The sequence below is a fragment of the Myxocyprinus asiaticus genome, chromosome 26 (genome assembly GCF_019703515.2).
Source record: "Myxocyprinus asiaticus isolate MX2 ecotype Aquarium Trade chromosome 26, UBuf_Myxa_2, whole genome shotgun sequence".
Lineage (NCBI taxonomy): Eukaryota > Metazoa > Chordata > Actinopteri > Cypriniformes > Catostomidae > Myxocyprinus > Myxocyprinus asiaticus.
This window is the reverse complement of record NC_059369.1, coordinates 24,688,603-24,715,547: the sequence shown is the minus strand read 5'-3', so window position 1 is coordinate 24,715,547 and position 26,945 is coordinate 24,688,603. Positions and strand designations below refer to the sequence as shown.

Here is a 26,945-nt window from a genome sequence, read left to right as displayed (position 1 = left end):
TAGGACATCCCTAGTTGATGACAAAAACATTTTGCTTTTGTAAACTGCCTGAAAATTGTTGAAGTGACTGTTATTGATTTTAAAATTACAAATTGCTGAGGTTGACTTGTTTTTTGCTTTTGTTATACAGCCATTTCAAAGATTCTAGAACCTGTGACTGGCCAGATGAGCAACACCATTGCTGCCAAGTTAACTGCAGTGGAAGCAACACTGAAGGAAAATGTCACCAAAGTCGTTAAGTCCAAGGTCAGTCGCTAATGTTCTGAGCAAAAGGAACTTGAAAACTTGTTTTTTTCCTCCCACAGCTAACATTTAAGCTTGTCTGAATTAATAAGATGTGATACTGTTTTCCAAAGGCTGAGTTTTAAAACTTGAAAAATGTTTCCCTGAAAGACAGATTACAAACAGAGCAGTTCAAAAGAAGTGCTCCAACTGCCCACTCCATAGTAATGATTAATTCATTGTGAAACAATAAGGGCACATATGGGGGAAAATTGAATCATCACACCTCTTCTCTCTTTCTCCATCCTTCTTTTATCCTATCATTCGATTCACAGAACACTACAGATGCGATTGGCCGTGCTGTTGCCGAAGCGATGCAGGGCCCCATCCAGGCAGCCTACAAAGAGACCTTTCAGAGCATCGTGCTGCCTGTGTTTGAACGGGGCTGCCAATCCATGTTTCAGCAGATCAATGACAGCTTCAAACAGGGAACTCACGAGTGTAAGAACCATCAAAGAAGACTTTATTAGTGAAACATTTTGATCTGTCATTTTGCTTGTGCTTGTTTACAGTAATGCAAATATAAACATAATGGTTATCAAAGAATTAGAAGATTTTTGAATGCTCATAGTTAAAGCTCTACTGGATTTGCACAACTTATTTGGTCATAGTTAGCAAACAGGCTCATAGCTTGTGTTGGTCAGTGGAATCACATATTACTAAGGGATAATGTACAGTCAGCCGGTCATTATTGCAAAATAAATCCTGAAAGAAATGGTTTTATATTTTGCAGGAATACTCAGCTGACTACATTATCTTGCTTATTACACAGCTACATACTAAATTATTAAATGGACATGAAATGTTGAAATTATTTTTGTGTGAAGAGAGAGAGCATAGAGTGCTATAGGAAGCTTGAAACTAGCACAGCGTAGGAGATTGGTTGCTAGGGATAATGGTCAAATACAGTTTAGCAATCATTATTCAAAAATATTTGACCATATAATACTGTGATAAATAAATCCAGAGGGCTTTGTAATTGTGGCAGGGTGAGCAAGAGACAGACACAATGGCGCGTCAAGCCTCATAGAGGCATTTATTGGAAATAATTAGTGGTCGACTGATATGGGTTTTTTTTTTAATGGCTGATGCCGATATTCAGAGAGCAGGGTGGCTGATACAATGCTGATATGTCACACAATTTAATATGGTAAATAACATAAACATAAAATTGCTAAAAAAAAATTTTTTATAAACTCTTTAGCACTATATTTACTCAATTTCACACAAAACTTTAACTTTTTAAAAAGTTATAAAACAATAATGTTGTATTTTAAATGGTAGATGGAAGTTTCTTCAGATTTCTGTTTAGTCATCAAATTTTTTTAATTTATTTGCACATGAAGAAATTGTTTTTATTTTAGGAAGAATGAAATAGCAGTACACACAGTAGTCCAGCAACCATGGATGGCATGTCCACATTAGCAATCGCATCTTCTCAAAAAATGATACAGAATCAAACCAATTGTACATAAAGTGCATAGTGAATAAGACATTTACTTCTTGCACACATGAAGCACTTTTACTTTGAAGATGCACTCATGGGCTTATGCAGATCCAGATGTCTTTCTAGCAAGTCAGTCCACTGGCAGCCATCTTTGGAACGCTCCCGAGAGGCTATTTCCAGTCATGCCAGTGCAGCTCCCAATCTTAAAAACGGTTGGTCAAGATTACGATCAAAGAACATATTTCAAATCAGCTGTAAAATCTGTCAACGCTGGTATCATAAATTGTGCTTCTTTACCTCAGATTACGCTAAGAAAACACAATTTTCCCAGCTTGCATAGCTAATGCACATGCGGGTTCTCGAGATGATTGACAGGCGATGTCTGTATCTAAAAGGTGATTGGCTCTTTTACCAGTAAGGCAGGACTTTCTTTCTACATCCGTTGACCATTGGGCGCTAGAGCCTCTTGGTTGGGCGTTTCAGTTTCTCCCATTCATTTTAATAGATCGCGAGCAGCAATCTCCTGACATTTTAAATGGCCCGGATCACCTGCTTGGATTGTCACGGACTGACTGTCATGATTTGTGAATCAGAGGAACTTTTGATTCTGATCCTGAATTTTTTTTATTCTGGCTGATAGAATACGTGCTTCAGAGGAAGATATTTTGAGTTCTCGACGGGAAGAAAACGGTGGAGTTTCGTGAGGTTCATGAATTACATCTGTTTAAACGAGATGCGCATATTTACATATGTTATATGATATTAGTTTTATTAATATTTCCTATTTATCATTAGGCATGACAGTTAAAAGTTACAGGGAACTGTTGAGGGGAGAGAGGGAGAATGAAATAGGCGAGAACTTTAACATTATGAGCGGCCCTAAGAGGTGGAGCGACGATGACGAGTGAGGGGCGGGTCATTCCACCACAGTAATAAAGGAGTAATATTTAATTAAATTCTTTCCCACTAAGCAATGATTTCTGCAGCTCTCCTGTATTTGTTGTAATTTGTTGCTGTGACCAAATCTCTTATGACTCAACATTCCTCTGCAGACATCCAACAGCTGGAGACGCATATCAAGAACAGGAAACAGCAGGACCAGGATGCACAGGATCCTGTGATTGGCCAGCTGCAGCAGATGATTGACACCCTCCAGAGTTCCCAAGACCAGCTGGCCACCACTGTGACAGCCAGCGTGAGCTCTGATGTCCAGCATCAGCTCCACATGATCGTGGGAAAGTAAGGTTTACCACCATACACATACAGCACAGAGCCAATACAATATTTGTCTAAAATCAATTAAAGTGGGGAAAAAAGAAGAAACACAGCAAACGTTTTTCCTCTTTTCCCTCCTATTCCTTCATTTCACTTATGGAAAACTTCACTGCAAGCAGAGGAAACGATTGATTCGGGAGTTCATGCAGAGCAAGCATTTTTTTTTTTGGCTCTTCATTGAGTAGCTTGCAAATAGATTGGCACTTAATCCTCAGTTAAGGTATTCAGTGGTGTTGCTGAAGTATAGTGATGTTGTGTCCTGCAGTGCCACCCTCACCAAAAAGGGTTGAACAAAATATTCATGTATTTAGTAACCTAAAGGCTTTGTTTACACTGCACACAAATCGATTTGGTTTTGAGATCCGAATAGGATTAAAGGTCCGTGCTGTCATTTTGCAAGTCCTGAAATCTGATCAGTTTGTTTAGACAGTGCCAATATACGGTGTATCTACATCGGTTACTATAGTAATGATGTAAGCGTCAGCACGATGCCAAGAGACTTTCTCATACAACAACCTAGAAGTTGCTGTGTATAAAGAGAGGATTGAAAACTGGAAATTTTGTCTCTGCTCATGTTTGACATCTAGCCACGATGCTGAATTAATGATGTGCTTGAGAGAGCATAATACAAAGGCATTGTATGTAGTGGTCGACCGATATATTCAGAATTTTAAATGTTCGGCATCGGCCTGGGCCTGGGTAGCTCAGCAAGTATTGACGCTGACTACCACCCCTGGAGTTGCGATTTAGAATCCAGGGTGTGCTGAGTGATTCCAGCCAAGTCTCCTAAGCAACCAAATTGGCCCGGTTGCTAGGGAGGGTAGAGTCACATGGGGTAACCTTCTCGTGGTCGCGATTGAGTGGTTCTCGCTCTCAATGGGGTGCGTGGTAAGTTGTGCGTGGATCGCGGAGAGTAGCATGAGCCTCCACATGCTGTGAGTCTCCGCGGAGTCATGCACAGCAAGCCACGTGATAAGATGCGTGTATTGACAGTCTCAGAAGCGGAGGCAACTGACACTTGTCCTCCGCCACCCGGATTGAGGTGAGTAACTGTGCCACCATGAGGACCTAGTAAGTAGTGGGAATTGGGCATTCCAAATTGGGAAGAAAAGGGGATAAAAAGAAATTTTGGCATCGTCCAATAAATGTCTCCCCTTTGGCCGATTTTGTTTCTTGAGGGCACTGAGAATCACCTGCTTGCATGTAAAGGGACTGAGACGTAAACGACCAGTCACGGTTTGTTTTGTTGTTACATTTCATCATGTTACTACAATAATAGACCGGTGTGCAACAGTCTAATTTAAACGGTCCATATATCAGAGCCGCGGCACACGCGTTTGAGCTCATAATGTTAAAGTGCTCGCCTGTTTCATTCTCCCTCTCTCTCTCTTCAACTGTTCCCTGTAACATTTAACCGTCTTGTCTAATGATAAAAATGCAAATATCAATAAAACTAATATCATATACCATTTGCAAATATGTGCAAATCTCGTTTAAACAGATGTAATAAACCAACCTCACACAACTTCAGTGGATCCAGCATCCTGTGGAACGCTGATAAATCTTCCTCTGGATCACGTATTCTAACAGTCTCTCCTCAAAGTTTCCCTGTAATTTTTATCAAATATCAATAAAACTTCTATTATATACCGTCAGCAAATATGCAGATATCTCGTTTAAATGGATGTAATTCACGAACCTTACGAAAATCCAGCGTTTTCTTCCTGTCGAGCACTCATCTAATATCTTCCTCTGAAGTGCGTATTCCATCAACCAAATCAAAAACTTAAGGATCAAAAGCTCCTCTGAATCACAAATCATGATAGTCAGTCTGTGACAATCCAAGCAGGCGATCCAGGCCATTTAAAAAGTCAGGAGTTTGCTGCTCATGCTGGAGTGCAACTTCAAAGTAAAAGTGCTTTGTGTGCTATAAGTAAATGTCTTATTCACTATGCACTGTATGTGCAATTGGTTTGATTCTGTATTTCTTGAGGAAATGCGATTGCTAATGTGGACATGCCATCCATAGTTGCTGGACTACTATGTGTACTGTTATTTCCTTCCTAATATATTAACAATTTCTGTGTGCAAATAAAGTACTAAAATTTGATGACTAAACAGAAATCAGAAGGAAGTGTTATCTACCATTTAATGTATCTGCCATTAAAAAAACCCATATCGGTCGATCACTAGTTGTATGTATTCATGCATATACTGAGTCCAAAACCACTGACTTGTTCACTCATTTGCTACACAGTGAATGTTTCATAGTTCGCTATATGAGCAATGAGTATGAAGGTTAAATATTGCCTAAGTGGTTTACATGCGCAGAGTAAGACTTGTAAAATCATAAATGAAGTTACAAGTGTGATAGAAAAATTTGCATGCACAGAGTAAGATTTGTGAAAGCGTAAATCAAATTGCAAGCGTAAGAAAAATATTAGCAATACTTTAATGCTCTGCATAAGTGTAATTCATGTTTTGTGAATCTGTAATTGCATATTAACACAAAGTAAATTTGTTGTGTATTCTTCTGACTTCCTTTTTTTTTGGTGCTTAAACTTTTGGCAGTGTTTTTGCACCTAAACATGGCCAAAAACATTGCAAATCTGCAATCAGCGATATACAAGCAAAGAAAGGGTGCCATGAACAGCTAAACTGATTGACCACATATAATCAGTCTGTAAGTGTGAAATAAACTGCGAAAGTGTAAATTATTTGTGTTTGTGGCATAAATATTTTCCAAAATTAATCCAGTATACACTGTTCTGTCCTCCCTTTGTTGCGCTCACACTTTTGGCACAAATTTCTCACTGAAAAGAGTTTTGCAAGCTCGAGGGGGAAGGCGGGTCTACCTGCTTCTAGTAACCAATCAAATGAGGTTTTCCTTGAGCAGTTTACGCTGATCTGATTGGTTTAATAACATTCTTAATATGGCTAAGTGTCGTTCCTCTGGGCATCTCTCCTCTCTTAAATATTAAACTGAAATATTAATACACGATTTAATTATATTTATTATCATTGGCCAGGCATTTTGGTCAATAGCTGGAATTAGCTGGTATCACAGAACTCGTGCTAGAAAACAAATGAATAAATTAAGCCATATAAAAAAAACTCTGAACAGATAGATAGATAGTTTACTTATATCATTTTGTTTTTTAGAATGAGTTCAATGATACCAGCAAGTTCCATCTGTCCGTCCATCCATCCATCCATCCATCCATCCATCCATCTGATTATCTAAAGTATAATATAAAGTATAAATAATGAACAGCAACAAGAAGAAACATTTGAACACCAGATTGAGATTTAGATCAATAAATGGTGTTAGCTCAAATTTACACTTGCAATAAAAGAATGTGTATATATTAATATTTCAGTTTAATATTTAAGAGAAGAGCGATACCCAGAGGAATGACACTTAGCCATACGAAGAAGGCGCTGTCTGTCACGTTTTTTTTTTTTTTCTTTTTTCTCCCAATTTGGAATGCCCAATTCCCAATGCGCTCTAAGTCCTCGTGGTTGCATAGCGATTCGCCTCAGTCCGGGTGGCGGAGAACGAATCCCAGTTGCCTCCACGTCTGAGACAGTCAACCCGCGCATCTTATCACGTGGCTTGTTGAGCACGTTGCCACGGAGACATAGCGCGTGTGGAGGCTTCACGCCATCCACCGCAGCAACCATGCTCAATTCACCATGCGCCCCACGGAGAACAAACCACATTATAGCGACCACGAGGAGGTTACCCCATGTGACTCTACCCTCCCTAGCAACCGGGCCAGTTTGGTTGCTTACGAGACCTGGCTGGAGTCACTCAGCACGCCCTGGGATTCGAACTAGTGAACTCCAGGGGTGGTAGCCAGCGTATTTTACCACTGAGCTACCCAGGCCCCTGTCTGTCACGTTATTAAACCAATCAGGTCAGAGTAAACTGCTCAAAAACCTCATTTGATTGGTTACTAGAAGCAGGTACACCCACCTTCCCCCTTGCGCTGGCAAAACTCTTTTCAGTGAGAAATTTGTGTCAAAAGTGTAAGCATATCAAAGGGAAGACGGAACAGTGTATACCGGATTATTTCTGGAAAATATTTATGCCACAAACACAAGTCATTTACATGTTTGCAGTAGTTTATTTTACACATACAGACTGATTCTTCGTGGTCAATCTGTTTAGCTGTTCATGACACCCTTTCTTTGTTTGCATATCTCTGATTGCTGATTTGCAATGTTTAGGCGCAAAAACAGTACTAAAATTGTAAGCGTGAAAAAATGTCAGGAGAATACACACCAAATTTACTTTGTGTTAATACGTAATTACAGATTCACAACACATGAATTACACTTATGCAAAGCATTAAAGTTTTGCTAATATTTATTTTTTATGCTTGCAACTTGATTTACACCTTTACAAAATGTTCTGTGCACATGCAATTTATTTTTACGCTTGCAATTTGATTTACGCTTTCACAAATCTTACTCTATGCATGCAAATCATTTAGGCACAATTTTATAAATGAGTGACAGAAAATGAGTGTATTTGGACATGGTTCCAGACAATATTGCACACTTTGTATTAGGGATGGGTAAACATATTGATGTGAAAATTATGAAAAACTAATAAAATATAATTAAGTTAAATTAATTTTTGTAATGTACCTAGTTAGAAGTTCCTCTGTATAATTAACAGCATTAGATGGGAGAGATTTTCTATAATATATGTAAGCAAATGGGACATTATAACTGAAATATACCCATATGAATCGAGAGCTTGTGAATCGGATTTGAATTGGGAAATCTGTATCAATACCCAGCCCTACTTTGTATGACGTTACATATGTGTTGCGCCTATTTTTCCAAAACAAAACAATTACTTTAATCGGATTTCAGTTAACATATGGATGAAATAAATGCTGATGTTGTGTAAAGGAAGTAGAATTTTGTCTTGTAAGTATTTGTGTTAAATTTTGAGTAGGTTTAAGTTGCCTGTCATCCTCCCAGTTTGCAGGACTCCATCCTGACGCAGGTGCAACGTATAGTCAAGGGTGAGGTGAGTCTGGCCATGAAGGAGCAGCAGGCAGCTGTCACCTCCAGCATCATGCAGGCCATGCGCTCGGCCGCAGGAACGCCCGTCCCCACCGCACACCTAGACTACCAGGCCCAGCAGGCCAGCATACTGCAGTTACTACAGCAGGGCCAGCTCAACGAGGCCTTCCAACAGGTTAGAGATGCATACACACTCGCACGCCTTAAGCCCCGTTCACATTGTCAGCGAATTTGTCGGTAGATGTCTCTAGTCTCTGTACTGTGAGTCGCTAGTGGGTGTTCCTACTGCTTTCACTCTAACGTTATTGGTCAGCTGCACAAAAGTCATATAAATATATAAATATCACAGATGAGATATATTGTCGGTAAAACTACAAGCTATCATGCATCCAGTGACAAAATCGCTGACAATGTGAACTGGGCTTTAGGAGCCTTTCACACAAGATTCTTCTCTCATTCAGCTTAAATCAATAAATAACATCCATTTATTTACTTGTTTGCTAAGTAACTGTGTTATAAGTGTGATAATGTACAGTCACCTGGCCATTAGTGCAAAATAAACCCCACTTCACATCTGGTACCTGTTTACATGTCAAGGTTTCTTTTCCTATAATGACCAGCTGAATGTACATTATTCCATATGAATTTCTGTAGTCCATTCTCTCCAGGTCTTTTCCTGAATTGTCTCTGATTTTTCCTACAGGCCTTGTCCGCAGCAGACCTGAATCTGGTGCTGTATGTGTGCGAGACTGTTGACTCTCAGAAAGTGTTCGGCCAGCAGCCCTGTCCACTCCATCAGGCTGTGCTCCTGTCCCTCATCCAGCAGTTATCCACCAACCTGAGCACACGCACAGAACTCAAGATCATGTGGGTTTCCATTTACACATCCATATGTCCTTTATATAGAAACTGTACCTTCAGCCACCCCCTTTATAGCAAGGAGTTTCAATCTTTTAATTATTAAACGCTTAATGTTTTTATAATCTTCTATACGACCTACGTGATCAAGGGTACAATGCAGTTTCATATCAAAGAACAGTAATGCTTTAAGAATTAAGACACTGTCTGTGACAAGGTTCTTAACTCTCTTGACAAGGAGGAAGCGGGTGCCGGTTAAACAATCCACATATGTTTTTATTTCACACACCATTTTACTGCAATGCACACACTAATGGCTTTTCAACACAGGCACACACCCACAGCCAACTTCGTGTGTCGTTCTCTCTCTCCCCTCTCGGTCTGGACTGCACATTTTTATCCCTCTCCGCTCTCACTGCAAAACACAAACAACTGTTAGAGATAACACCCACAGGTGGGACTCCTTACCGCTCTCATCTCCCGATCTCGCTCTCCATTCACAAATCGGTGCTCGACCCCCCCCCCCCCATTTCTAGAGAGGAAGTAAGCGACAGCCATCTGCACCCCCATTCTGTGGACCACCTCGAACTTAAATGGCTGAAGAGCTAGATACCAATGGGTGATCCACACGTTGGTATCCTTCATGCGATGGAGCCACTTGAGCGGGGCGTGGTCCGAACAGAGGATGAAGGCCCCTCCCAGGAGGTAATACCGATGGGTAAGGACCGCCCACTTGATGGCCATCCTTCTCAATTGTGCTGTACCTCGACTCTCTCACCAAAAGCTTTCGGCTGATGTACAGCCCCGGGTGCTCCAACCCCTCCTGGGATAACACTGCGCCCAACCCCCTGTTTGACACGTCGGTCTGTAACACAAAAGGGAGAGAGAAATCGAGAGAGTAATAACGGCCCACCACAAAGCGCAGCTTTCACCCGCGTGAACACCTGCTGACACAGCTCTGTCCACTGGACCGGATCAGACTGTGGGCTGGTGACGGTCAAATAGTTAACGGGTAATCATGAATATCCCCATGCACACACCTCACCTTCACCATCCTACCTGTATCCAAAGCCTCGGATTGAATAGAGCTTTGGTGAATGGAGGTTTGATTACAACCGGAATCCACTAAGGCTTGATATATTACCCCTTTTTATACGCACAGGTATCCGGTACGCTCCTGCTGGATCAGGGACGGCCCGTGGTGCGTCGGAGACCCGGACCAATGTCTCCACATCCCTCGTGGGGCATTGGCCCTGGAAATGTCCAGGACCCCCGCAGCTCCAGCAGACCGGCCCAGACCTCACGTCCACATCCGGGGTAGCGGATTCACCAGCCTGTGGGGGAGAGAGAAGAGGGTTAGGGGAAGAAATTCCCCATTTCTGGGGAACAGGAACGGGATGAGAGGAAGGGGAGGGAGAGAGAAAAGGGCTCGCCGGCCCCCGGATACGCCGCTAGATGGTCCTCAGCAAACCGGACTGCGGCACTGGACCCACTCCACCTCCCCTTCGGCAGCTGGGAGACGAACTGCTTCAGCACCACGAGGTTGATGACGTTATTGTCATCGCTCTCCTTCTCAGCCAGCACCCACCGCCGGTAGGCGTCACAGAGCTGTTGTGCAAAAGCGCACGGGCGGACGACCTCGCTCAGAGTCAGGGAGTGGAACCGCTTGCGGTGCTCTTCTGGACTGCGGCCGACCTGTTGCAGGATGTCTTTCTTCAAATGGGGGTAGTCCAGAAGGTTGGTGTCTGGCAGTTGTTGTTCCACGAGCTGGGCTTCCCCGGTCAGCAGCGGCAAGAGATGAACAGCCCATTGCAACTGCAGCCATCTTAGGGCTTTGGCCGTGCACTCAAACAGCTCCAGGTAGGCCTCTGGGTCATCTTGAACCCCCATTTTAGCAAGTTTCACGTGGGGGTTTGCTGCTGCCGGGGTCGCGGCGGGGGGTGCCCAGGGTAACAAGCTCCGCAAGACCCGCCGGTCCACCTGTTGGGCCTGAAGGAGTGTCTCGAAGTGTTGTTGCTGCTCCTTCTGCAGTTCCATGAGGGCCTGGTGGATGCCGGCGAGGGTTCTAAAGACTACTTCCAGCGGCCAGGACTCCATAGTAGCGTATCCTTCCTCCTTCCCAGGTTTCGGCTCCAGTGTGACAAGGAGGAAGCGGGAGCCTGTTAAACAATCCACGAAAGTTGTTTTTCACACACTATTTTACTGCAATGCACACACTAATGGCTTTTCAGCACAGGCACACACACCCACAGCCAACTTCATGTGTCATTCTCTCTCTCTCCCCTCTCGGTCTGGACTGCCCCTTTTTATCCCTCTCTGTTCTCACTGAAAACACAAACAGCTGTTAGAGATAACACCCATAGGTGTGACTCCTTACCGCTCTCATCTCCTGATCTCACTCTCCATTCACAAATCGTGCTCGACCCCACCCCCACCTCCCCACTGTCCTTTCCTTCTCTTTAATTCCATAAATATGTGGATGACCTTGTGTTCAAGGAGACATTGTGCTTCTGTGGCAGTGCTGCATTGAGCTGCACTGTTATTAAAGTCCTCTACAGTCTGGGTTGCATTAGAGATCTCTGTTGGGGAAATGGGACCAACTCCTGTGAATCACAGACTAATGCTCTGCTTGTGTGCTGCCATTTCCCTTTACTGCTATCTCCTATCTCTGAATTACACCCTTAAATATTAATGTTTCATACTGCCCATATGTGCAATTGCATAACCATCTGTAAGTGTGTGTTTTCTTTCTCTCTCTATGTGGACATAAGGATGTTATTTTAAAGACCAAATGAAAGGACTTGATGAGCGTGATTTTCTTTCCTGTGTTGACGCATATCTTATTGAAAAAGGAAGTTTGGACAAGGCACATCAAATGACTCGTCAGTTTAAAAAAAAAAAAAAAAAAGCCAACAAACTTTAGTTACATCGTAGCAATTAACCATGGTTTAACATCAGTTGCAGGGGAAGGGACTAGGGATGCTCCGAACGGTATCGGCCAATATTCACGTCCTATGACTTGATCGTTGATCAGTAATTTGGCCGATTGCATAAACCGATCACTCATGTCGCAAAATACGTGCAGCTCCTTTAAGACTCCAGCAGTCTTTGTTATGTCGTGGCATAACAAAGTGTGGGGAATACTGGCATAGAGTTGTAAGACAACAAACTTGATTCAGCAATTAAGAACGATGCAGTGGGAGAGGTATGGCGAATATGAGAAGTTTGTGTACTGTAATGCTAATGTGGCGTTTCACACGTGACGAGGCAAAGGGAAAACAATGCGAGCTGTGAAACGGTCCTTATTATCATTCATGGCAGCAGCTTCTCTGTCTCCGCCAGTCATAGGCATCTCAGTAATAATGTGGTGTAATTGAAACATCTTTACTAATTATCTCCGGATTAAACGGCATTAACAAAACTAGCACCTGTAGAGTCCAGAAGCATGCGCTATTTCTCCGCTTTCCTTTCATCTCTTGCCCTCATGAGAGAGCACATGTTCCCTTCATTAAAGTTCAAAGAGCAACAAGTGAAAAATGAATTATTAATACAATCGTCCAACTAAATGAAAAGGCAGGGATGGAATTTATAAATATAATAATTATTTTATACAATATTAAGATACCATGAATTAAATATAATACCATGTATTAATGGGCAAAAAAAAACATTTATATGCAAAAATAAAATTGAAATAAAATAAGGAATAATAGTAATTATATGAAATAATGACTATGAATCAATAACCAAAAATGTCACATTAAGTTGAATTGCACTGATGGGTTATCAGTTTGTCTTCAGTTTGACTCTAAGCTTCGTTTTTTATAGGGCTATCTATCTTAATGTAGAGAATATTTTGTTAGCCTATACTTGTTTTAAAGTCTTATTTAAAAAAGCTTTTTAATAAGCCTTTTAAACTTGTGTTTTTGGTCAGAAAAAACTAGGCAAAGTGATATTACTGGGAAGAGGAAAATTCAATTAATGGTGACAATAGTGCAGAAAGCTTACAGTACATTATAGCCAGTTATGACAGAGATCCTGATAAAAGGTGAAATTGGTATCAGCTGTCAAAAACCTGATCGGAGCATCCTTAGAAGGGACTCGTTCTAGAGACTAGAGAGCATTAAATTGGATATCAAGTCATCAATATATTTGATCCGTTTTCCTCAAAAAGAGGCTATACATTTTAAATGCACATCTGCTAAAAGTACATTTTGGCAACTTAGGGATATACTAGCTACAGATACACTAGCATTTTAGATGGCTTCAAACATATCTAGTTTAATATATGTGATCGATATAAATTAGATAACAATAAATAATAATAATCATAATAAATTAAATGAACATGTTATGTTTATTTATGGGTAATCCCATAACAATTTAACACCCTACAAATAATTTTTTCTTTCGTAGTGGTCGACCTTTGTAGTGACTTAATTATTGGCATCGGCTGATAAATTTTCCCGTTTGCCCGATTTGTTTCTTGAGGGTGCCAAAAATCAAAAGTAAAAGTCAGTATCTGGTGTGGCCACCAGCTGCATTAAGTACTGCAGTGCATCTCCTCCTTATGGACTGCACCGGATTTGCCAGTTCTTGCTGTGAGATGTTACCCCACTCTTCCACCAAGGCACTTGCAAGTTCCCGGACATTTCTGGGGGGAATGGCCCTAGCCCTCACCCTCCGATCTAACAGGTCCCAGACATGCTCAATGGGATTGAGATCCAAGCTCTTCGCTGGCCATGGCAGAACACTGACACACACAGAACGAGCAGTATGGCTGGTGGCATTGTCAGGATGAGCCTGCAGGAAGGGTACCACATGAGGGAGGAGGATGTCTTCCCTGTAACGCACAGCGTTGAGATTGCCTGCAATGACAACAAGCTCAGTCCAATGATGCTGTTACACACCGCCCCAGACCATGATGGACCCTCTACCTCCAAATCGATCCCGCTCCAGAGTACAGGCCTCGGTGTAACGTTCATTCCTTCGACAATAAACGCGAGTCTGACCATTGCCCCTGGTGAGACAAAACCGCGACTCGTCAGTGAAGAGCACTTTTTGCCAGTCCTGTCTGGTCCAGCGAAGGTGGGTTTGTGCCCATAGGCGATGTTGTTGCTGGTGATGTCTGGTAAGGACCTGCCTTACAACAGGCCTACAAGCCCTCAGTCCAGCCTCTCTCAGCCTATTGCAGACAGTCTGAGCATTGATGGAGGGATTGTGCATTCCTGGTGTAACTAGGGCAGTTGTTGTTGTCATCCTGTACCTGTCCCGCAGGTGTGATATTCGGATGTACAGATCCTGCGCAGGTGTTGTTACATGTGGTCTGCCACTGCGAGGACAATCGGCTGTCCTTCCTGTCTCCTTGTAGTGCTGTCTTAGGCGTCTCACAGTATGGACATTGCAATTTATTGCCCTGGCCACATCTGCAGTCCTCATGTCTCCATGCAGCATGCCTAAGGCATGTTCACGCAGGTGAGCAGGGACCTTGGGCATCTGTCTTTTGGTGTTTTTCAGAGTCAGTAGAAAGGTCTCTTTAGTGTCCTAAGTTTATTTTTTAATTGTGACCATAATTGCCTCTGTAAGTTGTTAGTGTCTTTACGACCGTTCCACAGGTTCATGTTCATTAATTGTTTATGGTTCATTGAACAAGCATGGAAAACATTGTTTAAACCCTTTACAATAAAGATCAGTAAAGTTATTTGGATTTTTACAAAATTATCTTTAAAATACAGTGTCCCGAAAAAGGTTTAGTAACAATTTCTTCGTGCAAATAAATTACTAAAATTTGATGACTAAACAGAAATCAGAAGAAACTGATTACTTTGCAACTTGTGCAAAATATTGTGTTTAATCACAACAAATGAATACATCTGGCATCAGTGCAAAAACATGTTTCTGAAACATTTTAGATAAAAACAAAAGACTAAAAACTGTAATATTATAAAATCAATAGTTCCTCTAACTCTAAATTCTGATTGAATTAGACATTTAAAACCATTGAAAAACTAGCGGATAGTATCAACACCTGTGACTGCATATTAGTTAAATTCTATCCACTGGGCGGCAACATGGTGATTTTTGATTGTCGCTGGACTGTTTTCTGGTTCCAGTCTCCATAAGCCGAAACAAGTGATCCAGATGGAGAAAAAAACATTTTATGTGTTGGTTGGGAGTAAAACAAATAGTTCAGACTCAACTTATGCAGTTGTTGGCTGTCATTACAACTTGAAATAGTTAAATTATATCAACATAACCTCAGACCATGGCTTCATATCTTCTACTGATGTCTCTCAGGGCCAGTAGATCCATGTTGAGATTACCACGCTGTGGGCTTAAATGTATTGGAACAGGGCCGACATGTGAAAATAGAGCAAACTGATATGAGGCATCAAAGCTTAGCCATCTGGACAGGACTGCACAGCACAGTTCTGGGGATATTAAGGTCATTGTAATACATTTCTATTTTTAATCGGGAGCTTTAAACTTAATGATCGCTTTTAAGGTAGTTAAGATGACCTCTGTATAACATGCAGCTCAGTTCTCTGGTGGTATCATACTGCAATGCCTCTTCATTTTAAAGGCAGATGGAGAGATTTCCCAGATAGTTTTTCAGACAGGTGGTGTTTTACTAATCCTTGCTGGACCTTATAAAGCCCAAGCAGCCTGGAGGGAAGACAAAAAAAAATGCTTTATCCTGAAATAGCTTAAAGAAACAACAAACATGTTCTGTTAGGACAGCTGTCAAAAAACACTGGCTTGACTGAAAGGAAACCTACAAAATTGGCTGGGCTGGCCAGAGATATGGTTTTGTATATTTTTCATATACTACAGCCCAGGTCCCTGGTGCTTACGCATTTAATATTAATACATCATTAGAGATCTGTCCCTGTGCATAGTGTTTCCAATTGTAATGAGATTTGACTTCAAAGCAAACTGGTGTACTAAAGAGGAGAGATTAAAGGAATTTGGTCTTTGTACAAAAGACTTTGATAGAATAAATGATCTAAACTGTGCATCTGGTTGAATCAAAACTGTCTGGGAAGTGAGAATATTTGCTGCTTCATGACGCAGATGATTGTATGACGGTAGTGATGATGTTTGCAGTTATTTAACAGTGGCTTCAAGCCACTCCATGTAATCCAGTGCATTTGTTTTATATTTATATATTTTCTCTCTCTCTCTCTCTCTCTCTCTCTATATATATATAATATATATATATATATCTACTCTATATATCACTATCTCTGTCTCATCTATCTATATATCTCTCTATCTATACATATTTATTCATGTACAGCTATCTGGAGGATGCTGTGATGAATCTGGACCATGGAGATCCAATCACCAGAGATCACATGTCGGCAGTGCTGTCCCAGGTACGACAGAAGCTCCTCCACTTCTTGCAACAGGACGCCCACAGCCCCCTGAGCAAGCGTGCACGGCGCCTCATGATGATGATGCAGGGCCTGGTCAACCACTAGTGCTCTGCACTGATCCCCTCCTAATCTCACAGCTGTCGTCTTCACAATCCCTCAGTCATTGTTTTGCAGTCTCATGTATGACCATGACCTCACTTAACCTTGCATTTCAGTTGCTTTATCTATACTCTGCATCTTATTGGCTCTTTCTGCAGTACTATTGGGAGTTGTAGTCCAGACTTAAAGACTTTAAATTTGATGTATATTGACTTGGACTACATCTCCTCATCCTGTCCTCCCTTCTTTCAGACTGACTATTGTGTATTCCATCTTGTGTGGAATTTTGATTTCATTTTTCTGAACAAGTGAAAGATTAATCCTCAGTTTGTATGCGGTATCAATATTAATGCAGGATGGGATAAGGGTATTTTCATGGTGGCGTACTATACCAGGAGATCACGACGACATCATTTTTTGCTTTCATCCTTGACACAGCAGGAACAAGTCTGTGGAGAATAAAACTATAATGTGAAAACTCAGTTTCTGTTAAATGGATTGTCCATAGTTCTGGCTGCTTTGCTTTTTTCCTTTCAGTTTTTCAAGCTGAAATGCTGTCAAACGCTGCAGACACGGAGACATTATCATCGCCTTATGAACATTTACCTGTTTCTTGTTAAAGGTTACATTAGGCCACTTATCCTTATCTCACCCAGCAATTTACTGAAAGAAACATAATTATTTGGCAGACTTGCTGCCTTTTCATGTCAAGTGGTGTATCAGACATGTCCCCTGAATTTTTGTTGAGTTTGTTTTGATTTTTTATTTTTTTTATCATGGTTGGAAAAGGTAATGCTATAAGGACTCAAGTCAAGGTCACAGCTAGTGTTTTTGTTCTGGTGAAAGTTTTAAGTTCAGCTTTTGAACTATTGCTCAATCAGCCCACTCAATTGATACCATGTTTTTCAGTTAACCGTGTTCTGTAAAACATCTAAAAGGACTTATTATATTAACAAGGAATGCCAACAACATTTAGTTATTGAGAGTTTCTTCAAAAGCAGCCTTGAATTACTTGGCTGTTTGTAGGTCGCAGTACGTCCATTAGTCTCTAGAGTGCAGGCATTTATGTATCTTCTTTCTAATTTGATATGCTGCTTCTGTGATTTTCAGTATTTCTGTGAAATTACACTACAGTGAATGCAACTAGGTTTTTCTTTTAAAATAATAAGAATAATGCTGTCTTTGTGAAACTGTTCTTTGTTTTCTATTCTCAAATAATTGAAGGTGAACCGGCTGAAACTAGTTGAATGCCCATGTTCTGCTCTCTTCTAGTCAGTTGATTGTATTTGATTTAGGCTGAGATTGCCAACACTTGTTATTCATTAAGAGGGTTCTATATGGTCATGCCCTCAGATGGAGAAAGAACAGAAAAGAAAGTGCCTTAGACTAATGTGTATCAGATACTGGAAATCTGTCCTCAGCTCCTGCTTGGTAGTACAGACACAATTATGTGCTGAATAGTAGGTGGCCTCTCTAAAGAAATTTTATTTTTCACTAAAGCAAGAAAAAAAGTTAGGAATGGACAGGGTTGTTACTGAAACATTTTGTTAAAAGTGCTGTAAAGCAATGTGTGATCTGAGGTTATTTTTTCGGCTGTTCAGTTTCTTTAAGTTTCACAAGACTTTTGTGATGAAGTGCAGTCCCTGTTGATTGTGTTTGTGTTAAAACATTCGTTCCCCTGCCATCTTTATTTTTAGAGCTGTGTGAGTATTATATCCATGGCCATTTGCAGCAGTCAGTGTGGCTCATTAGAACATTTTTACAAAGTTATGGCAATATGTCCTCTTTTTGCTTCATTCTCATTTGTAAGAAATGCTCTGCAACTGACATGAGACTGCTCTGTAATTAAGGGTTATTCTGAGGCGCTAATAAGGAAATATTAAACTCCAGCATGCCTGCATGCTACTGGTGAGTTACATTTAACCTGTTTTTACAAGAACAAAACCCCACTTTTATTTTTCCATTGTGTCTTTTCTTTTGTGTTTGCAAAATATGTTGTACATTTTACACATTGCTTTCATCCTAGATGTTTTGGAATAAAAAAAAGAAAGAAAAAAAAAAGACGTTGTTCAGTGTTCTGTTAAGAGACTATGTGGGTATTTTATTCCCCAGACATACTTTAATACTATTAAGTATCCATCATACTAATAAGTATATCTGTCTTGCTATGTATGGAAAAAAAAATAATGAAAATATGCCTTCAGCAGAAAACAGTAGTTGTATTGTGGGAAAAACACTAATATAGCCATATGCATCATGTGTCAAGTCTAGTATAGACCCTATTATTCGACTTTATTGTTTAATTAATATTATATGCTTTACAAACCATTACTTGATATACATTCAAGTATTTAGAAATGTCATGCAGCTGAACAATATATTCTATTTGAATGTAGGAGAGCTACTGATGTTATCATTATGTAATGTTTTTAATGACGTATTAAGGAAAGTTTAACCCGTGTATGTAGAGAAGAACGTAGTAATGTATGAGGAGAATGAAAAGTTTTCTGTTTCAATCAAATCTCGGTTGAGCAGCACTCTCTCCGCAGCCGCCTCCTCCTTTACTACAAGAAGCGCGCACTAGTGGATCACTCACCGATCTAGCGCGATGCGAGCGGATGCTGCGAGTTTCGATTAAACGAACGGAGGGCTAATACTCACATCATTACTATCATCAGTTTCTGTTCACTGGGATACGTCCAGGATGACCCTTATCCTCTGCAACGCCTGTCTCATTTTGCCTGTTGCTCTACATTTGCGTAAGTTGACCCAATACATTTGTTAAATCGTTTCAAATGCTTTTCTGTAGTGTCGAAGGCAAAAACATGAATGATCCTCAAAGACTTACGATGGTTTGAGGGGTTGTTCACAACGAACACGGCTTTGTGGCGATATGTAGACTACTTTTTTCTACGTAAATACGTCTTTGACCTTTGCACCACGTCCAGCAGTTTAACAGCGTTTTTTTAGACGCCGAGCCTGGAAAAAGGACGTCAACTTTTAAAAGTGCTTTTCGAGACAGGACTGTGCGTTGTGAACGGCCCTTTTACACACCAGCATGGACATGAGTGACATCGCTGCATTTACAGTTTTATTCAGGCTGCGATTAATCCGCGCTAGATATTATCGGATTACATGTATGTTACTCACGCTTAATGTCACGGGCTGTGTTCCCTTTTTAAACGAGACAAAAAGAGTCAAATAGAAGATAATGAAACATACTGGTTCCGAAATGTAAAGACGAGTGGATATACGGTGTGTGTATGTAAGTATAGATGTGTCCAAAGTGCAGCAGAGTACAAGCTCTGAATGATCACCGTTGACGTTTCTCTGTTTCTTTGGAGTGAAAGCAAATGTTGATGTTACTTTATTTCCCCCCAGGATTTAGTCAGTGTGTGGAAAAACAGAACGATAGGAGCAACCTTGCATCTGCTCTCTCCCTCACAGCTTTTCTCTCCGGAGAGTAACCTCTTTTACCCATTTTACCGAACAAGACGTTATTAGTTATAGAGGTCCGAGGGAGGAAACTGTATTTAAAGGAACAGTGGTTCAATACAAGTGAAGCTCAGTCGACAGCATTTGAGGCATAATGTTGATTACCACAAAAATTAATTTGGACTCGTCACTCCATTTCTTTAAAAATAAAGCAAAAATGTGGGTTACAGTGAGGCACGTACAATAGAATTGAATGGGGCCAGTCCGTAAAGGTTGAGATACTCTGTTTAAAAAGTATAGCCACAAAAAGTAAACAATATGCATGTCAACTTTTGCTAACATCATTTTACTGTGATGAAATCGTTTAATAACCTTTTCTGTGTAAAGTTATAGTCTATCTGATTTTACAACTTCTTCGCCATGACGACAAACTTTAAACCTTGTAATCCCAGTAATTTAGTAGTCTGCTGCAAAAACGGCGATTTAGACAACACCACAGCTCAAATAATATGCAAGTTTTAACAGAAGAATTAATGTAAGTACTTTTTTACAAAAGAACTTTGTAAAAAAGGTCACTTCCATTGTTGGTGCTTCACTCTAACCAAGATTTACTTATTTATTTTAAAGGATAAATTGAAATTAATTTTTGTGGTAGTCAAAATTATACCACAATGAATAATATTCATATAACCCAGGGGTTCTCAACTGGGGTAGTACCGCCCCCCAGGGGGCGTTCAAATGATGCAAGGTGGCGCTGAGAGAAAATTAGTTGAGAGGGGGGCATTAGGCCACAAATGGGGGGGGGGGGGGGCTTTATGAGTCATATTAATAAAATCTATCGTCAAGTTCCTCATTGCATAAACACACTTATTTAGAATATACAAGTTCTCCATCATACGGGTTGGTGCACATTTGTACCGCGGTCATCTGAAGTATCTGGATTCAGGGGCGGACTAGCCATAGGGAGAACTAGGACTTTTCCTGTGGGCTGGCCGCGAAACAGGCGGCGATAAGATGAAATGGGCTGCCGTGTTTTGCCAAACGGGCCACGACTGGCTGAAGAGGGCCGCAAAACGGCGGAAAAGGACAGCGATAATTAACAAAGATAACTTTTCATAAGGGCAAATTACACTTGATTTTTTAAAGATAAAATAGAAATGCCTAAATCCTAAAAAAAAAAAAATAGGCTAAAATATTATTTTAATGAAAGAAATGATAACTGGTTTTGTTTGCCTTCGGACTTTCCAAGAGATGACTGAATTTGAATCAATAAAAACCTGATGAAAGGAGAGTTACAACTGTCAGAATAAATTAGCCACATAAATTAGGTGTTAACGTTTCATAGATGTCATAGATAACCTTACTGTTGTTAATATCAGTAAATTTACATTTGCATCCAACTCAAAATCAATGCCGTACTGTAGAATGAGCATTTCAGTGGGACAAAGTATGCAATATTATTGGTCATTTTACTTATTTTTGAAATATAATAAAAAATAATGTCACTTTCATTATTAGTTTGTCCTCAGAATTTTAATTTGTAACTGTATATAGTTTATTTATGTATTCTATTTCAGTCACGATGGAATATACTGTATGTCTATTGCAAAAGATCATACAGGACTTTAACCTGCATCCCCACAGGTGCACCTCAGCTTCTTTACATTCATACACTGTTGCTGTGCCATTGCTCCTGCCAAGCCACCCCATTTATCATTCACTTGTAATGCCACAAAATCTGAGCTAACTTTTCACGTATGATATAGCTCTACACATTTACAGTGCATTCAGAAAGTATTCAGACCCCTTCATTTTTTTCACATTTTGTATGTTGCAGCCTAATGCTAAAATGTTTTAAATTAATTTTCACATTAATCTACACTCCATACACAATAATGGCAAAGCAAAAACCAGATTTTTGATAACTTTGAAAATTTATTAATATCTCTGTATTTTGCTGCATTAAGCTTTCCTTCAACCCTGACCAGTTCCCCAGTCCCTGCTGCTGAAAAACACCCCCACAGCATGATGCTACCCCCACCATACTTCACCGTTGGGATGGTATTGCACAGGTGATGAGCAGTGCCTGGTTTCCTCCAGATATGACGCTTGGAATTGAGGCCCAACAGTTCAATCTTCATTTCATCAGACCAGAGAATCTTGTTTCTCACTGTCTGAGAGTCCTTTAAGTTTTTGTTTTTGAGGGGAGGCTTCCGTCTGGCCACTCTGCCATGAAGCCCAGATTGGTGGAGTGTTGTAGTAATGGTTGTCCTTCTGCAAGATTCTCCCATCTCCACACATGATCTCTGGAGCTCAGCCAGAGTGGCCATTGGGTTCTTGGTCACCTCTCTTTCTAAGGCCCTTCTCCCCCAGTTGCTCAGTTTGGCCAGGCAGCCAGCTCTAAGAAGAGTCCTGGTTGTTCCAAACTTCTTCCATTTAAGAATTATGGAGGCCACTGTGCTCTTGGGAACCTTCAATGCAGCCAAAAAAAAAAATTTGTAGCCTTCCCCAGATCTGTGCCTCAACACAATTCTGAGCTCTGCAGGCAGTTCCTTTGACATGGCTTGGTTTTTGCTCTGATATGCATTTTCAGCTGTGAGACCTTATATAGACAGGTGTGTGCCTTTCCAAATCATGTCCAATCAATTGAATTTGCCACAGGTGGACTCCAATCAAAGTGTAGAAACATCTCAAAGATGATCCAGAGAAATGGGATGCACCTGAGCTAAATTTCAAGTGTCATAGCAAAGGGTCTGAATACTTATGTCATTGTGAGATTTCTGTTTTTACTTTTCAATAAATTTGCAAAGTTATCAAAAATCTGGTTTTTGCTTTTTCATTATGGGGTATGGAGTATAAATTGATGTAAAAAAAAAAGTGGGTCTGAATACTTTCTGAATGCACTGTATATGCCAGGCTGTCCATGCCATCAAAAACGATCATTAGCCTGCAATACACTCACTTAAATTTTTATCAAAGAATTTATTAACTCAGGGCATTGCAGTAAGCATTGCCCTATTTTCTCAAATTCTACATTCACATTTATGTTCTTAGTAGATTGTTTCTTCCCAAAGTAACTTACAATAAATGCGAGGAGCAGAGAATAAATAGTGCAAGATGTTAAAGGCCACAAAAGCCAAGAACAAACCCCTAATAGCACCCTTATCACATTGCTTCTATACAAGGATGTGCTTAGTTGCTATCTGTACAGATCAGTTGAGACAAAAATCACAGAGTACTTGTAGAGCAAGTACAAGTGAATCATGTGAGTTCTTTATGAGATCTGGAGTAGATAGTGTAGATCCATCCTCCATCAATGAGGATGGACACGGTCACAAAGGTCACAGGTTTGATGCCCAGAGAGGGCCCAAAAAGGACCTCTATGATATACCCTACTCATTGAGCCAGGGGATAGAGGACCCATGAATTTAAGGGACAGGAGTCAAATCGGTTATAATTGGTAAGAATGCCCAACATTCCAAGGCTTTAGGCATGAGAGGGAGGAGAGACACTAGCAGGAAGTTTCTACTTTTCTGAGTCTAAGTCAGGTTCTTGGAGTATTGAGGATATGTGGTCTATCTTAAAGTGTGATAGGACAACTTCACTAGACATGGGTATGCTGACAGCAGAAGAAAGGAAGACAGAAGATCAGAGGGAAGGGATGGGGTTGAGGGGGCAGGATGACTGGTGAGGAGCTGGAGTATTTTTCTAACTGAGATGATTTCAAACGAGGTAAGCAGCAGAGAAGGTATCAAACAAGTCAGGGTTTGTGAGAATCACAGTAATGCTGTTTTTTTTGCACTTTGATGCTCATGCAGATGATTTGAGTTTGAGTCTGGCTTGTGTCACTATTTCCCAATCCTATTCCTCCCTTTTCATGCTATAATTTCCTGTCTCCACTTTTCTTGTCTGTTAGTAAAGATGCAAAAAGCTAAAAAATGAACAGAAACAAATACCTCACATGAATACAGGACATTGACTTTCACATACAATTCTCAACGTTCATTGGCCACATTTCCCCTTCCTGAACTAACATATTGCTTTTCAGTGGTATAAATAATGCTGTAAAGGGGTCATGACATGCCATTTTTTTTTTTTTTTTTTTTTTTTTTTTTTACTATGTTCCTTAAGGTTAACTTTTAATATCCGTAAAGTTTTTTTGTACAAAGTTTATTTGTCATATATTTGTAAAACATGATAATTTTCCACCCTCATTCTGACCCTCTGTCAGAAACACTCGGTTTTGGTGCTGCTTCTTTAAGACTGGACAGTAAACATCCACTGTTCTGATTGGCTCTCTGCTCTTGACTGACCTGCTCTCTTCTCTTGCCATCTCACTGCTCACCGCTACTGAGTGGGGCTACGGAAGTGATAAGGTAAAGCAGGTGTTGATGTGTTGTTGTGGAGGTGGTCAGATGCAAATGTCTACCACAATGTGACATTACAGTGTGAAGGAAGTAGAGAACGAGTCGTTTTGGCAGCTTGGTTTCAACAAATTCTCTTTTTGCAGTGAGGAGGAAGTTTTGAGTTCTGAAACTTACAGTATGTTTTTATAGGACAATGACCTCTTATATGTTAAAAGATCAAGGAAAATTTGGTTCCTCATGTTATGACCCTTTTAAGAACAAAGCACTTCTTTTTAGCTTAAACCGTTGTCCCCATGTGTTATTGAGTGTACAAAAACAAAAACAAAATTAATTAATTCTTGTTTAATGTCATATGAAAAAGATCTTTCTTAAGTTGTAGTCATAAGCGGTTCCTGAACTTTCTTATGTATTAATACCTCACAGTGGGTGGTGAGAATTTTAGATTTCGTTTAAATTGAATATTTTATTTTTTAGTTTAAGGGTAGAAAACCCTCTTAATCTTTTGCTCTTTTCTTCTCTCCCCACCTCACTTTCATTTTCAGATTTTTGAATGCAGACAGTTTGCTGCATTGAAAGAAGCAGGCATGACTTTTGTACAGCGTGTTCTGTACAGATACTTTTAAGACTCCTTGAAAACTAGGACACTAATGTTTACTGCCAAGTGTATCATAAACATATCCACTCCATACCTATCTAATGTTTGTTTTTTGAAACAGTTTATGATTTTGATCAACAGTTTATGATCAAAAGTGTTTGTGGTTTTGCCATTCACATGTTATTCTCCATGTCACATTCCAAATAAACAGTTTGAAGACTGATACAAAAGCTTAAATCCAGGACAGACCTATAGAATGATGTTTACATACTGTATGAACTGTCCAAAATCTTTCCCCCATATTCTTTTTTTTAACAAGTTTTAGGTAGAGTGTGTGGTGCAACTTCTGAGGTGTTTCAGTCATCATTTGTTGTTCAATCACTGAGCACATACCCACACACACTAATCAATCTTGTCTGAGTGATTTCTCACTGTCTGCTCTTTAGTTATAGATGCGGTAAATGGCTGATCCCCAAAATAAGCACTGTAAAATAAACCTGCACCTGAGGCATGACATCCCTTTGACTCCCCACCCCTTCCTGACACATTCATGAGAAAAGTGACTTCTATTGAATTAACAGGAATTTGTGTCCTTTAGAACAAATTAATCCTGAGTGAATCAGCGGTGTGAGTGTTTGTGTGCATTGTGGTTAAAGAGTCTGCCTGAGAGAGAAAAAGAGCAGAGGGAAAGAGAGTGACACAGCTTGCAGGGTAATTAAAGGGAGCTGAATTGGACACAGACTCTACAGTGAATAGGGAACATTGGTGTTTTTAAACGAATATTCAAGGTCACTGCAGTCCATATCCCAGGTGGTAAATACTGTGTGGGCTTTATTTGCATCGGAGGTAAAAGACTCATTGGAACCCTTAGGGCATACTAAGGCTAAATGTGCTGCCAAATATGGTCATCACCTTTTCTGAACGTTTCACAGCCAAAAAGACTTTGAGAAGAAACACTTAAATAAATCAACTCCAAATTCTGGCACACTTTCAAACGGCCTACACTGCTTATGACTAACTTAAGTGAATCTGTCTAATACACACAAGGGCGTGTGTACTTATGCTACCTTTGTGCGGGCACATCATTATCCTTGCTTAGTTATTATTAATGAACATCATATTGTCCGAATAAAAACAGAATTTTAGTTTACTTTATCCTTCTCTAGCTATAAGAGATGAAGTGCACTCTCCAAACTAAAGGGGTAGTTCACCCAAAAATGGAAATTCTGCCGTCATTTACTCATACTTATGTTGTTCCAAACTTGTATGATGTTCTTTCTTGGAACAAAAAAGTAGATGATAAGCAAAATAACAGCCTCAGTCACCATTCACCTTCATTGTTTGTAAGGAAAAAAGATGCAATGAAAGTGAATGGTGACTAAGACTGACATACTGCCTAACATCTCCATGAACAAAAGAGAATCATACAGGTTTAGAACAACATGTGGGCAAGTAAATGGTGGCAGAATTTTTTTATTTGGTATATACAGTGTTTTGATATTTAAGTCAGCTTTGTCTAGCTGTTGCTATTTATTCATAATTGAGACATCAGCCATGTAAGTGAAAGGGACAAAACAATCATTTAGGTTGGTCTTTTCTGATTCAGTGTGGTTTTGGAGGTGTACATGAGAAAAGATTATTATGGCTGTCAGGTTTGTTTGATCACGGCTGACTGACTGCTACCTCAATTGCAAACCTTTTGAACCAGTTGAACAGACCGTGTTTTTTTTTTTTCTTTTTTTTTGGGGGGGTAATTTCCGCCTTTATGTGACAAGCTTAGATACTTTGACAGAGATGATCTGAAGATAGGGGAGTACCATGAAAAATATGTGAATAATGGGAAAAGCAATATGCAGAACAAGGGAAAGTTTAGTTGAGAACAGAATAATATGGTCTGAGAAGAGAAGAGAAGAGAAAGAGAAGAGAAGAGAAGAGATGCTGCAGCCTTCTCAGAGAAGAATGCCACAATTGGAAGAAAACCAAACTCCAAATGCCTGGAAGCATGCACTAACCCTGATAAGTTACAGCTGGGAACTTAAATGTTGCAGTCGATAAAAACTCATTAGAGCAGGACCGGGTCACTGTGTTAGTGTCCAGTGCAATGAACCTCGCATTTACTCTCCATCAGAGGGGATGAGAAGAACCTCTATTGATCTTAGCAGAAA

General features: G+C 40.2%; 2 protein-coding genes across 4 annotated transcripts in view; both read left to right on the top strand.

The window, feature by feature from the left end:
* Nucleotides 1-18,434, top strand: part of LOC127416848 (enhancer of mRNA-decapping protein 4) — a 38,106-nt gene extending 19,672 nt beyond the window's left edge. For all 3 annotated transcript variants that reach the window (XM_051656418.1, XM_051656419.1, XM_051656420.1), the window contains 6 exons: nucleotides 131-246; nucleotides 558-723; nucleotides 2,782-2,968; nucleotides 8,003-8,222; nucleotides 8,751-8,914; nucleotides 16,206-18,434. In XM_051656418.1, coding sequence (XP_051512378.1) covers nucleotides 131-246; nucleotides 558-723; nucleotides 2,782-2,968; nucleotides 8,003-8,222; nucleotides 8,751-8,914; nucleotides 16,206-16,389 — 1,037 coding nt within the window. In that variant the 3' untranslated portion in view covers nucleotides 16,390-18,434. The remainder of the gene's footprint in view (nucleotides 1-130; nucleotides 247-557; nucleotides 724-2,781; nucleotides 2,969-8,002; nucleotides 8,223-8,750; nucleotides 8,915-16,205) is intronic.
* A 465-nt stretch (nucleotides 18,435-18,899) lies between these two features.
* Nucleotides 18,900-26,945, top strand: part of nrn1la (neuritin 1-like a) — a 30,866-nt gene continuing 22,820 nt past the window's right edge. The window contains exon 1 of the mRNA XM_051656639.1: nucleotides 18,900-19,142. Coding sequence (XP_051512599.1) covers nucleotides 19,088-19,142 — 55 coding nt within the window. The 5' untranslated portion in view covers nucleotides 18,900-19,087. The remainder of the gene's footprint in view (nucleotides 19,143-26,945) is intronic.